At 42.7% G+C, this 15,167-nt stretch overlaps 1 protein-coding gene across 1 annotated transcript in view; it reads right to left on the bottom strand.

Annotated features, from left to right (window-relative positions):
• The window catches only part of ANXA2 (annexin A2), a 44,559-nt gene that overhangs the window by 27,749 nt on the left and 1,643 nt on the right, over nucleotides 1-15,167 (bottom strand). The window contains exons 2-3 of the mRNA XM_019968745.2: nucleotides 5,675-5,733; nucleotides 2,376-2,475 (exon numbers count right to left, since the gene is read on the bottom strand). Coding sequence (XP_019824304.1) covers nucleotides 2,376-2,475; nucleotides 5,675-5,722 — 148 coding nt within the window. The 5' untranslated portion in view covers nucleotides 5,723-5,733. The remainder of the gene's footprint in view (nucleotides 1-2,375; nucleotides 2,476-5,674; nucleotides 5,734-15,167) is intronic.

The following is a 15,167-nucleotide window of genomic DNA, read 5'->3' as shown; positions in this document are numbered from 1 at the left end:
ATCTCTAAAATCACAGATAGAAAACGTTCTCATGCCTGAACACAACTTATGGCAAAGTAAGAAGTCTGGTCCTGCCAAGTGGGTGGCGAAATGTTAGGGTGCGTGAGAACACAGCCCTGGGGCTGGACCGAGTCACATTCAAATCCCAGTCTGAACCACAGTCAAGAGACCTGGAGCATGTTAATCCTAAATTGTGTCCTCCATATATTGGGGATGATAGCACCTAGCATGAGAGGATTAATCTGAAGTTTACCTAGGAATAATGTTCCTGAAGTGCTTGGTGCCATGCCAGCCCATAACGAGCAGCACTCAATAAGGAGCTCCTGCAACCCTGATAATGGTGATGTCAGCTGCATTTGACCAAACGGGAATGTAGGAATCCAAATCTTAGCTTTCCAGACGTTTCTGCTTAGAAACTTGAGTATTTTTCTACTAACTCAGAAAGGGCCTGAAGGTATTTTTATTACCCTGGGAGTTTCAGCTGTTACCAGAGTTCACTTGCGCAATCTTTACATTCCAGTGCGCTAAAAGCTTTCTCATGCAGGGATAAAGGCAGCCTTTGTCTCAAGCTTGTAAAAGGCACCATCTTTGTTAGATGAGTGAGCTGTTAAACTTCGATTGTATCTCTACAATGGCTTGTTGGGAAACCCTAGGAATATAGGCACATCCAAATAGTGAGAAGGGGTGAGTTTACAGGACAGCAGACTGTGTGTGCATGTGTTAAGGTAACATACTCTGAGTTGTCTATATGGCAGGCACCACGCTACATGCTTCATACTTCACAACAACCCTGTGAGGTGGGAACTTTTATTAGCTCCCCCTTTATAGTAAGGAAGTTCAGGCTTAAGGAAGCGAAATGTTTTCCCAGAGTCTGCAGTTAGTAAATTAGTGGCAGAGCTAGGATTTGAAGCCACAAACACACATGCTCTCATCCACCAGGTTCCACCAAGTAGAACTGACTGCAGGGAGATAAGACCTGCAGATTTTAGTCTCACTTCCTGATTAGTGACTTCCTGACTTCCCAGGCTGGCCTTTGACAAGTATGGTCATTTAAAAGCACCAAAAGAGATGGCTTTTTGAAGGTTAGTTAGTCATCCAGGCCAGACGTGCCCACAGTGTCCTCATGGAAACTAAGGTTGCTTTGAGGCTGATGACGCAAGCCTATGTCGCATCAGAACCACAGGACCTAAAGGATCTTTCTACATTCCTTCTTATCCCTGGAAACACAGTATCCAGTTTCTCCAAGGGTTTTAGGAAAGGTGACTATGCAATTTATCCTGCAAAATATGACAGTTCTGAGGGTGCAAGGGGGCACAATCAGTAAATATGCAGGCATAACGGGGATATATGGTGATCCCAGTTTTAGGCCCCCCAGGTTACCCTGACTGAGGTCAGGTCTCCAGTCTGCAGTGACCTGTATGTGAACTGTTGGGGTGTGTCAACAAGCAAAAACACTCTATTATCCTAATGTCCTGCGGCTCATCAGCAGGGGATGAACCAGCAGTCAGAACAGCTGCTGGATCACATCTGTGTCTCTCAAGCTTTGCATGTAAAGAAGTGCTTTCTCCAAAGGGGGGAAAGAGTGTGGTGAATCACAAGCATCACCACAATCATCACAGTGTTTCCAGGGAGCCAAGGATGGAGCAACCCCAGAGGTACATGCTTCATCAACAGAAGCCTGGAAGTCTGGTCACAGGCTTTTGTAGATACAGAAAACAGCATGATGACCTGAAGAGGTCCTTGCTCAACTCTACCCGCAAAATGCTTTATCTGCTTTATTTCAGAACGGAAGCTTTTATGCCTCCTGGTCCTCTCTTACTCATCCTGGAACTCTAAGAAATACAGTCATCCCGACAGCTCTTTAAATCTAAGCTCTAGGCCCAAGGAGTGACATAACTTGTGGAGTTAAAAAAAAAAAAAAAGCCTGGATTTTTTGCTCATTAGATCAATCTAGGAGCAAAGCAGCAAAATGTATCCAGCAGTTTTCCAACAAAAGTGATGAAATTCAAGGGGACTTAGGACCACAAAGAGGCCCTTAGGGATCGCCATGACCAATCTCGTCCTTACAGAAGGGGTGCTGAGGCCTCTGAGCTCAAAGCACACACCCAGAGCTTCAGGCCTCCTGGCCCTGAAATATAAGCTTATATCCATGTCACTATGCCATTCGGTTAACTTCTCATCTTTAAATCTTCTCTCTCCAAGGGGAGGAGAGAGGGAGGAAGCTGGAAAGAAGAAGGGAAGGATGGGATGGAGTAGGTTTGGATCACTTCATTAAAGCTCAATGACAATTTCAAATGACCAATGTATGAAAATGAAAGACAGAGACTAATAACATTTTGGTGAGAGTCTGACAAGACGATAAACATATGGCTTACCTTTGGTCTTGATGGCTGTTTCAATGTTCAGAGCATCCCGCTCAGCATCAAAGTTAGTGTACGCTTTGACTGACCCGTATGCACTTGGAGGTGTGGAGTGCTGAGGTTAAAAGACAAACACACTGAAGTCATACACATTTAAAATCTTTTTGTTGAAATGTCAATTACTAAAATTTTTTATCCTATTGTTTTGTTTTTTAGCAATTCACATCATTCTTAGGCCAGGGAACTTGTAAGTATTCTTTGTTTCCAATGAGAATTCTTCAAAGCCTCAACTAGTTAAGAATTTGATAAATCTATTTTTACTTTTCATCTTAATTTTTGTGCAAGCTCAAAGTGGACAACACAAAGCTGGGTACTTGAAACCACCTGTTTCTCTGGGGAAGGCTTTGAAGAGCACAAAACCGGGCTGGCAACAATTTGAAACAAGCTGGAAATGTGGAAACGCCTGAATGACAAGTGTGTTTTGCCAAGTTTTTGCTACAGGCACATGAATTTCCACTGGGCCTGTATCACAGTTCTTTAAAAAGCAAATGCAGAGTGCCTGTCTGCTTTTCTCTATCAGATAAGTGAGGGAAGTGTCTTCCTCCTACCCCTACTTTGGCCACAGCCGTGGCACCAAGGTGGTCAGGCCACATGGCCCACATCCTCTACATACTGGCCAAGTCCCGCCTCTTTTCTCTCCTCTCTCTACCCTCCCTTCTGCTGTCTTTTTTTTTTTTAACTTTTTACTTTATATTGGGTGTATAGCCAAGTAACAATGTTATGATAGTTGCAGGTCCACAGCAAAGCAACTCAGCCACACATGACATGTATCCACTCTCCTCCAAATTCCCCTCCTATCCAGGCTCACTGAGCTCTACTCAATGCCACATAACATTGAGCAGAGCTCCCAACGTATACATATTTCTCCAGACAAGACATACAGGTGGCCAAGAGGCACATGAAAAGATGTTCAACATTGCTAATTATTAGAGAAATACAAATCAAAACTCCAATGAGATATCACTTCACACCAGTCAGAATGGCCATCATCATAAAACCCCTCTGCTGTCTTTCACACAACCCCTTCCACCAACTACTCTTCCTAGAATTTTGTTTTTCTGTCTTTTAAACCATGCACTCACTCTTGCTTTCCAGTGCTTTTCAAGGCCCTGGAAAGCTGTTCTTGATACTGTTCTTGATCTGAGGGCCCCACCCTAGACTGAGGTAATAGCACAGTTTTATGTCAGTTCTCCTTTCCAAAGTGTTAACTCTTCTCCTTTGAAATGCTCTTACAGCTTTATTCCCCCTTGCTATCCAGTCCGAAAGCAAAGGACAGACTAAACAGCACTGGCAATGTTCTTTAGGCTGGCTGAAGGGCGGTGGAGCTATCCACCACCTTCAGCACCAAGGCTCCCCCATCCTGCCTCCCCCTAGAACATACGTCCCATCATACATGACTTTGTCATGGCTCGGTTTCTGGAAAGAGTAAGAGACCGAGTCACCCTGACCTACCTTTCCACACACACACATCACGTTACAAGGCATCCCAGCATTTATTATTAATAGCAGGGAGGTTGAACAGGTAAACAACTAAGATGCCATCCTTTCAAATGGCTCCCAGGACAAACCCATGAATCTAAGTTCATGACTGGACAGAATATTTTAAACTAACTTGTGATCATCTTGGCTAAACAGTAAATCCAGTTAATATATATAACTGAAACCCAGTGGATTATCAAGGTGTTTTTCATTATAATTTCACTAAACTTTTCAGTAATTAACTCAATGGAAATAGAGCAGACAATCAAGAAAAGGTAAGGACAGAGTATTATTCTGAAATACTGACTAGATATGTTAGAGTGGCTACAAAACAAGTAAAGAAATCTATGGGAACACATTTTCCTATTTATTAACAATTCCAACCATTATTTACAAAGGCAGGCAGTCTAGTCATTGAGCCATATGAAATGTGGCTTCGTATAGCAGGTGCTATGTCATCTCATTTCAAAAACAACGGTGAGTAGGGAAACGTTTTGCATATTTTTATATCTCTGGAAATAGAATTAAATGGGCAATTGAAGCAATTACCTATAAAATTCATTTACCTGAAATTCAAATTAAGAAGGAAAAAGTAATGTTTTTCTTCTCTCAATGTGCTAGAGAATACATGACATTTTCTGCTGCAGTCCCATCTCTGCACACCAAGAAACACATCATACCTGAGGAATTTCAAAGGCCACATGAAAAGCGCTCTTATGAAACCTGATACTAAAAACGAATTAATGATCTACTCCATTAAGAAAAAAATTATTTAGACTTGTCTGGACCTCAGTGTGCCACTTGTATGGTTGCCAGCAACAGTATGCACAAGGTCCAAGAGGAAAGATGAAAATGAGGGAGGCTGTATACGCCATACGACTTGTGCTTGCACCAATGACATCATCGGAACATTTTATTGGTAAACATCAGGGGCAAAGGATTCTGTTCCTCGTGACCCAGGCTGCTGGTGACCCACTTGAGTGCTTTGTATTTTAATTTCAGTGACAGCATATTTTGAAATATCTCTAAGATATGCCTACAGACCAGTGTCACTGCGGAGTTTCTGTAAAAGCCAGTTCTGCTAAGATGACCTGGAAGATGTATGGTATTACTAGGTAATTTACACATTCACAACTTTATATTCTACTTTATTCTAAAAGCATTTGCAATGACTTATAATTTTGAATATAGCTTTCAAAATTTTTGACTGTAAAACGAAACAAAAAAACCAAATGCATCAGAATGTCTAGGTTCCTGTGAAAGACAAATACAATTCTGAGCTCCCTGGAAGCCAAAGCAAAAAAAGCATCACGATGAATTAGAATATAGAATACTTTTATTATTTAGTTAAAAAAAATTCTAGCAGTTTTAGAGAAAAGCTTTTCCAAAACATGCAGGATCATTTTCAATATGGCTGCAGCTTGATGCAGCCATTAATAAAATCTGAGGGCGTGATGCTAAAAGTTCTGTGTCATCATAACAAGTACTATCACTGGCACGTTAAGTATATAGCAGGATAAAGTTCCAGGCACATCAGTGTCACCAGTGCATGCCCAATTTTGATCTGACACCAAAACAGTTTCTGGAGCCATAACATTTCTTTCAAACTGAACTACCAGGAACAGCTAAAGTAATGGGGAAGACAGGAACCAAGAGGGGAACGAGTATCTTAATTCCGTCCTCATTTTCTTTAGATGGACAAGAAAAGAAGGGGCACAGTTACCCAGAGATGCCCAACTATCAAAAATTACACAAAATGAAAACGATATACTTACATCACCCTCCAAACTGAGCTTGCACAGAATTTCATGAACGGTAGACATTTTGAAAGAAGCTGGAAAAAAAGTACAACAAAAAGTCCTTATTATGAAGAGACTTTCCCTTCCCCTGAAGCACAGCAATTCATTATACTAATCTCTGCTTCTTGGACCATTTCATCTGGTGATACTAGAGTAATATTTGCAAATAGATGCAATTCTCATCTTGTGACTCAGAAAATTAAAGCTGAGAGATTGTTTGCATTGTTTGGGATGGACTACAGAACTATCTAGTTTTGTTCCTGCTCTGCTCAAAGAGAACTTGGGATGACTGACTTGTAAATACAAAAATCAAAATGCTTCCCAACAGCAGTGCAACTTGTCCAAACAGGATGAGGCTGAATCTTTTGGTTCTCCTAAAAAACAGTAATCTTGGCAAACTAGCCATTACTTCAGTATTTTTCACCAGTAATTTAATATATGGAAAAGGGTCTGCAAACTATGGATGTGAATTGAAATCAACAGCATTTCATGGTGGCTCATTCCTAAATAGAGCCCTTTATTACTATCCCTAATTATTCTCTTAGCTCACCAATGATGAGAGGTATTAGAAGACATTAAACTGTTGATGAGAATGACAATGGACATATCTTCTGATGTTAACTCATCCTATGAAAGAGTAATAATCCTTGTATTTAAGATTCAAAATGGCTGAAATGATGTCATCTTCCAGTTAATACACTTAACCCGGCAGTGATACCACAGCCTGATGAATTGGCTTTCCAGCTTTGTGATCACAGTTCTCGGAATTGATGCACCAACCCCTGCCAAAAAAAGTGCTCAACTGGCAAGAAATTTACCTCAGCCGAGACAAGACAGATCATTCAGCAGCAGCCTCCCCAAAATAAAGAAAATAGAGCAAAGCTGTGTCCTCAAATAGTGGAAATGACCTCTGAACTACAGCAACTCCTGTTTTGCTCTTTTATTATTATTTTTATGTTTTTATATATTTGCACCAGGTCCTAGTCATGGCATGTGGGATCCCTGATCCTGGGGAATGCAGGATCTTCAGCTGTAGCATATGAAATCTAGTTCACTGAACAGGGCGAGAACCTGGGCCCCCTGCATTGGGAGTGCAGAGTCTTAGCCACTGGACCACCCAGGAAGTCCCTGCTCTTTTTGCTTAATGTTCTCTGATCAAGGAAATAGTTTCCATGCAATTCAGCTTTCTGTTTTCTTCCAATAGTTTGCTTAGTTTACATGTTTTCATACAATTGGCTTGGAGGGAGTATTTTGACACAGACATTTTCTCATTTATCAGAAAGCTCTGGACTAGGCAGATTTCAGGCTCTGTGGGGAGTGAGTTATAAGAATGTAAGAGAAGAGGATTTGCCTTTATTTGTGGTTATGGAAATATTTCTGCAAGACTTTCACAATGAACTTTGTCCTACACCAACTCTTCTCTCTCGACTGATGCTTATAGAAACTTTTTGAGCATGGCAAAAAAGAAAGTCACAGGTATTCCAACTCCTCCATTCCCACAACTCTCAGACACTATCACATACACTCCCAATCCCTGCAATATACCCCACCACTGGGATATAATCTTAATTTGTAAAGTTGTCCTCCATAAATAAACTGTGGTACATCCAGATAATGTAGTATTATTTAGCACTAAAAAGAAATGAGCTATCAAGTCATGAACAGACACAGAGATAACAAATGCATATTACTAAGTGAAAAAATCAGTGTGAAAAGGCTACATATTGTATGATTCCAATTATATGACATTCATGAAAAGGCACAACCATGGAGACAGTAAAAGGCTCAGTGGTTGCCAGGGATTAGAGGGTAAGGAGGGAGGGAAGAACTGGCGGAGCATAGAAGATTTTTAGGGCTGTGATACTATAACAGTGGATACATATTATTATACGTCTGTGAAAACCCATAGAATTTACAACACCAAGAGTGAAGCCTAATATAAACTATGGGATTTGAGTGATAATGATGTGTCAATGTAGGTTCAGCAATTAAAACAAATGCACTGCTCTGGTGGGGGATCTTGAGAGTTAAGGAGGCTGTGTGTGTAGAGGGGATGCTGGAAATACACACTCTGTACTTTGCACTCAGTTTTTCTGTGAACCTAAAACAGCCCTCAAAAGTCTACTTTCTTTAAGAGTAGCCAGACTGTCCAGGGGCTTCCCCTGTAGCTCAGTTTGGTAAAGAATCTGCCTGCAATGCGGGGAGACCTGGGTTCAATCCCTGGGTTGGGAAGATCCCCTGGAGTAGGAAAATGAATACCCATTCCAGTATTCTTGCCTGGAGAACCCCTATAGACAGAGGAGCCTGGTGGGCTGCAGTCCATGGGGTCGCAGAGTCGGAAACAACTGAGTGATTAAGCACAGCACATCGCACAGACTGTCCACTAGCCACCAGCCACACGGCGACCAGACAGCCACCAGCTATCAGACACTGAAAGGTGCTCAGTCCAAACTGAGATGTGCTCAAGGAAGTGTAACATACACACCAGATTTGGAAGACTTAGCGTGAGAAGGAGACTGTAAAATCTAATAATTCCCAACTTCACCTTGGGCCAAGAAACATTTTATAGGGTCACCTTAGTATCCTGCTGAGATTCACCAAAGCGGAGGTGGATTCCTAGGACATGGACCACCTAGCCTTGACTCTCACTCATGGGGCTCAGTCAGAACTGGACTAAGTCTGCAGTGAGGGATAAACTGTTATCCTCTGCCTTGTGGAATTCTAGGCCTCATATAAGCAGCTAAGAAATAAAAACGCCAAAACAAAAAGACCAGTAAATCACAACTGTTTCTGGATGGATTTATTAGACCAGGTACTTCACATCAGTTCTCATATTTAGGAATCCGCAGCCACAGAGGCAGGTGAGGTTCTGCCAGGGAGTTCTTTCAAGTTGCCTTTCCAGCTCTGAGCACCAGCCTGGGAGACAGCTGTCTCACCGTGCCCTAGATAGATCCCTTGGTGCTGTACAAACCACAGAACATGAGATTTAATAATCCTTCTCACACCCACAACACACTAACACAGAAAATCAGATTTTAAAAACCAGATTTCCCTTCCCATTAACTATTTTGGCTCTTTCATGCCACTATCAACTACATTCCTCTATTTTATCTTGTCACAACAGTTCATTATCCAGCCTTCTGCAATGTTCTCTTACTCCAGCTCCATCCAGCCCTCTATCTATTCCCAGCAAAAGTGGACTTGAGGGACTTCCCTGGTAGTCCAATAGTTTCTTAAGAACCCACCTTTCAATGCAGCAGTTGTGGGTTCGATCCCTGGTCAGGGAACTAAGATCCTACACGTCGGAGGGCATCTCAGCACACACACCCCAACTAGAGAAGACCACAAGCTGCAACTATTGAAGCCTGCGTGCCACAAGGAAGAATCGGCACAGCCCCCTCAAAAAGAAGAAACAACAAAGTGGACTTGAGCCAAAGTGTCCCTTGCTTCTCCTCAAACATACTGTAACCACTCTAATCCACAGCATCTTGACTCGTGTCTCCTGTCTCTTTGTCTTCCCCTCATCTTCTCCTAGTTACAGACTCTGCCCATTTCTCAAGTCACTAGCACTTTGGCATATGCTTTAATAGAGTGGCTGCGGCCCCCTCCCCGCAACACCGTCTCCCACCTTTCGGTATCAGAAATACTTTCTGATACCACTCAACTTACTTGCCGTGAAACAGTATCCATGTAATCAAATGGCAACTACATAGCACAATTCAACAAAACGGTCATCTGCTGGACAGAGTCCCAGTTCCCCAACAGATTTAAGAAGCCTCTTCACACTTCAGGTGCTAAAGAAACTTTCAGAAACAGCGAATTGATATTTTGCATAATTAACATTGATATGTTACTATTTACAAGCATTCTGCAGAAAAATAATATCACAATAACCAAAAAACAAGATCCACGAAGCTTGCTATTTCTCCATGCAAGTGTCTTCTGCATCCATATAAATACTTCCTACTTCATGCAAGCTTAATGGCAAAGACATTTTCACCTTAGAAATAAACATGGTCCTAGTTCTTCACTACGGCCAATCCATTTATTTCTTCACTATATCCTGGTCTCCTCACTATATCCAAGATCCTGGCAATGCAAAGTCATTTTGCAGATGACTAATTAATCTCCAGAAGAAACAGTCGGCTTTGCCACTCATAATATTTGTTAAAACATTAGCTTAATATAGTGCTTTTGATTAATGAAAAGATGTCAGGGTGCTGCTACCCTTGAAAGTGGAAAGAGAAAGTCTTGGCAGGGCTACTGTAGGTTACAAACACTGGTGACACCCAGGAAATCAATCAACAAGCCCCTAACACACACACACACACACACATTCTCTCTCCCCTTCTCAGCCTGCCCCTCATTAAAAGCTGAGACAGACACACACAAAACTATGTAACACCGACTTCACTTCTGCAGGACCTTCCAGCTCTCTTCCTTTCTCGGCCCAGGAAGACAAGACCAGGTCACCCAGCTAATGACGAAGGGAGGCAGGGGCCCAGGTCCAGGTCCTCAGACTCAAGGGCCCTTTCAACTTCACCACAGTGGGTCTTCATTCCAAGAGGTTAAAAGAGAAGAGAAAGATAAAAGCATGCATGAGGCTGGCTAAATACCTAAGAGGTGACATACTGACTAGTTTGAGAAGGGCAGTCACTCACTCTGGAAGGCTCAAGCCAGAACAACAGAGGAAGGTCAGAGGAGATGAGACGCGTGTGAATGTTCCGGGGGTGTGAAGACACAAGGCCAGGTTTAAAACCAGCCACATCTAATGGGGTAGCATGTGGGGGCCTGAGAGGTAAGTTTCTGGATGGTGCGTATTTAAGTGTGGCTGTGGAAAGGGATTTGACCCCAATACTCACAGTATCCATTCACAGTATTTGCTCTGGAGGCTGAATTTTCTTACTGAAACAATAGCTTTGCCTTGGTGTACCTATTGTTAGGACAGTAACTGTCCATACCATCGGGGACAATTCCACCCCTACTGACCACTCAGCACAATGAAAAATTCATAAGCCCATTATAAGCAGAACCACCACTTCTTTTCTGGCAGATCTCTCTATGGAACATGAAAATGCCATCACTGGTTCCAACAACACAACCTCACCCAGATCTCCAACTGGTTTCAACTTGCAGGAAAGAAAAACACAAAAATCAGCAAATTCAATCTGTTGATGAGTACCTCCACATAACTGAGAAGGGCTGGGTGACTAGACAAGGCTGTTAAAATTACCTTTATCAGGTAAAGTTTTTTAAGAAAATAACCAGAGGGGTACAAGGAGACTGACTGAAAGAGCCACACCCATTTCAAACTGGCTTGAAATAACTCACCACTGGGAAGGGAACTCAGACACCCCACCCTAATGAAAGGAACAGACAGTTTCCTCTGGCCTTGAAAATATTAATAAATGAGGCTGTTAATTGCCTGACTACCAAAGATTTTAGAGTGCAAAGCTAGACATTAAAGAAAGCTGTGCAGCTGCTGGAAAACAGGCAACTTACATCGAACATAAAGACTATCTTAAGGATCACTTAAGAGTTTATCTTAAAAAAAAGATTATACTGTACTTCAATGCTTCACTTCCACAACACAGTTACAAGTCGTACAAGTAAAACAGCCTTAAACTCTCCGCTAACCCCCACCCAGTAAAAAGTAAAACAAAGTTTGCAAAAAGGTGGAAAACAAAAAGTAAACCCAGAAGTTAGCATTTCAAATAATAAAAACAAGTTCTACTGAGAACCAGATCCAGAAAGCCCAAATAGCAATTTGTACAAACAAACAAAAACACACTGCAACAGGCTCATCTGCACAGCAGAACCTGAGTATAACCCAGCAGTTTCGTGGTCACACCCACTTTCAAAATGTGGAGTGTTGATGTGTTACCACAAAACACATCCCTAGCAACCATGATGAATTAATCAGGAACTGGATGATACAAAGGATTTTTAAAACCCAAAAAAAAAAAAAAAATGGGTGAGGGTGTGGGGGTGGAGGGCTGGGATTCCCCACCAAGCCCTTGTTTGCAGTCCTGTGTCTACAGGACCAGACTGAAATTTTAAACCAAAAGCAAGGAAAAAAAAAAACGCATGAGTCGGGGGGAAGAGGTGGAGCTCCCACTATACTCCACTCTCCACCCCTTCCCCAAACCATTTTTATTTAACAGAACCTTTCTGAAAGCACCCAGTTTTCCCCTTGGTTTTTATGGTCTTGATTAATGTCTGAGTCACAGGCGCAAGTCATTCCCGAGAAATCCTGGAATTCTGCCCAGTGGCCTTGCTCAAACAGAGCAGGATGGACACAGCAGCACTTGCTCTGGCCTGTCCCTTTTGCTGCCTGATCTGAATCAATATTTGTTTGCTAACTTCAGACACAATGCAGCCCCCAGCTCTCAGAGCCTCTCAGTCAATCTCCTGATGCAGGGTTAGAGTAGGCGGAAAGAGACAAGCAGAAGAATGATGTCACTTGGCTCCAAGCACTCTCAGGGTTGAGAAATCAAGGTCTTCCCATCTACAACTCAATTTCAGTGTTTTATGGCCCACATATTACATTTCCAGTGGGGCCCTGCTGCTTACAGTAAGAAGTCCACACAGCATTCAAGATTTTCCACACTCTGGACTCTACCCACTTTTTCTTAAATAAAGCACATGCATACACACACACATACACACACACATGTAAAAACACTCAGCACTGAAGTCGGATTGGATTGGTAATTCTCCAAACACACTCACTGCTATTCTGTGACCTCCATGTCTGGGTTTTTCAAGTCCCCAGTACTGGGAATGCTCAATGTGGATCAGCTGACATCCTCATGCAACTTCAGGGTACAAAAATTACTGTTAACTTTTCTCCTGCACCTCTCCCTGCTCCGGGTTCCTGTCTCTTGACGTGTCTGTGAAGTATCAGAGCTGAGAGCATAAAGTCAGTCTTCTACTCTGTTCACCCCCAGGGTTCCCGTCTTAATCATCGCCATTTCCCCATAGGTCTGAGCACAGTGCTCAGCAAACTGGAGGTATTCACTGACATTTTGGTGTGTTTTACACACACTGAGTCTTTCCACATTCTGTCCTTTCTCCCTTCTTTTCCAATACACTCTCCTTTCTCAATTTTCTTTCTCTTCCTCAGACTGAATCTCTCAAACGCAGTTCTAGTTCCACACATACAGAGCTGGAGGCGTCAATTCCCAGCCTCTATTCACATCTTTGTAATGTCTGGTAGATCCATTCAGGGGACAGACTCTTTATCGTGATCTGCAGCTCTTCCCAACTCCCACAGCCCCTCATTTATACCACCTTTATATCATCAGGGCCCCCTGGGTCCTAGCTCTGTCCACAGGACAATGTGGAAAAGTAACCTCCATCTGCCATGGCAAGCAAAGTGGGAAAGGAGGCAGGAGGGAGTAAGGGTTTGCAAGTGGCCTTGGGACTCCGATTTCCTCTGAGCTGGGAGTGTGGAGATGGATGTGGCAGGTAGACACAGGGCAGGGAGTCCATGTGACAGACACTCCCTTGACTCAGAACTTTCGGCACCAAGCCTGGGAGGATAACTCAGACCACTTGTATGCTACTGACTTCTCTCTGACAAGACTAAACTAAGATGGTTTAAAAACCTTCAGGCTGTGCCCTAAAAGAGAGCTTTGGAGGTCATCTCAGTGGACCCACTGAGAAGGGCGAGCCTGGGCACCTCCTGACCCCTTCTGCTGACCTGCTCCCCAGCTAAGTAGACGGGGACCATATCTGGCAACTGGAGGAGGAAAAAGAGACCCGACAGTGAATGAGTCGGGTAGGGGGAATCTTTTATTCAGAGACTGCTGTCCTCTGAGGTAGCCTACAATGAGAATAGGGTGTGGCACCAGGGGAGGAAAAAAAAAGGAGTTGGATTCCAGTAAGCAAAAAAAAAAAAAAAAAGAGTATTCCATTTCTGTTCTTACAGTCAAATCCAGAAGGCAGGTTAAGTCATGATAACAAGCAACAACACTTTGCCTAGCAGGTTTTAAACATGAAGCTCAGGTCTGTGGAATAGCTGGATTAAAGGGGAAATGAGCCCCAATCAAGTTCGGAAGCTAATATTAATTTGGGAAAACGTAAAGTTTACAATCAATTACTGCCTATACAATTCACTCATTTTTGTTTTTCTCCTCACTAGATTTAAAACCTAAAGAGCAGAGTGGTGCTTTTTTTTTTTTTTGGGTCTGTTTTGTTCACTGCTGTATCCCTAAGTGCTTATACTAGTGAGTGGAACATGAAGTGAAAATGAGGTGTTAGTTTCTCAGTCATGTGCAACTCTTTGCGACCCGATGGACTGTAGCCCACCAGGCTCCTCTGTCCATGGGATTCTTCAGGCAAGAATACTGGAGTGGGTTGTCATTTCCTTCTCCAGGGGATCTTCCTGACCCAGGGATTGAACCCAGTTCTCCTGCATTGCAGGCAGAGTCTTTACCATCTGAGCCACCAGGGAAGCCATAGTGGAACATAGTAGATGGAATACCTGAGTGGAACATAGTAGATGCTTAATAAATACTGTCGAATGTAGAGATGTTTAAGGCAGCCCAGGAGAGCCTGGGATATTCATCTGGCATACACACACCCTCAGTTTGTAAGATATGCCTCAGCAGGCCCACAGCCCCACACAAAGGAAGGACAAAGGCCAGATTCTAGGTGCATTGGTGCAGGAAGAGCCTACAAACCCCAAAATCAATAACAATTGTAGGAGGATATCTACCTTGCCAGGAAAAATACTTAAATTAGAAATCAGTCAGGAAACTAATGGCCACGACTGCAGACGTATCAATCGATACAGTATTTTTAATAGCTCAAAGGATGTTAAATATTGACACCCCAGTCCCAAACCAAGTTCATGATCAAAGCCAGTGAGTCAGCAGTATTTCCTGGGCATTTACAACAGGCAAGCCATTTCGCACTACAGGAAATCACAAAATCTAGGCAGTTTCCCAATCATAAAACTCCAACTAAAAAAATTTAGCTTGATGGTCACACCCTTCCATGGCAGTTGCAATTTATTTCTGGGGAAAGCCTTGACTTAAGCTTTGAGATAACAGATGGAGTTAGGGAGGCGAGTTCCACAGGCAGTGATCTTAACGCCCCTGACCAATAAGGATACCGAACCTGGCCTCATCTGAGATCTTCCTTCACGCTGCCTGGATATTATATGGCTCTCTGATTCCATAGCCTCAAATGTTATAAATTGCAATGTTTAGGTTCAAAAAGGTGCCTTGCTATTTTTTAAATAACACAACTCCCCTGAATTGCTAAGGATTTTAGGACCACCAACATTCCTAATACTGAATATTAACATATATTGATTCAATCTGCTACTCTCCAGCGGGGTATAAGAACAATGAAGGAGGAATGGGAGGAATGCATCAGAACTGGATAAGCATGGTCGGGCTTTTGCAATATGTCAGGGAGGAGGATCTCCAAGGAGGCAGGAGGAATACAGAGAAAAGTA

Source organism: Bos indicus, chromosome 10 (genome assembly GCF_029378745.1).
Source record: "Bos indicus isolate NIAB-ARS_2022 breed Sahiwal x Tharparkar chromosome 10, NIAB-ARS_B.indTharparkar_mat_pri_1.0, whole genome shotgun sequence".
NCBI lineage: Eukaryota > Metazoa > Chordata > Mammalia > Artiodactyla > Bovidae > Bos > Bos indicus.
The sequence above is the reverse complement of the archived record's forward strand: the minus strand, read 5'-3'. Positions and strand labels throughout refer to the sequence as shown.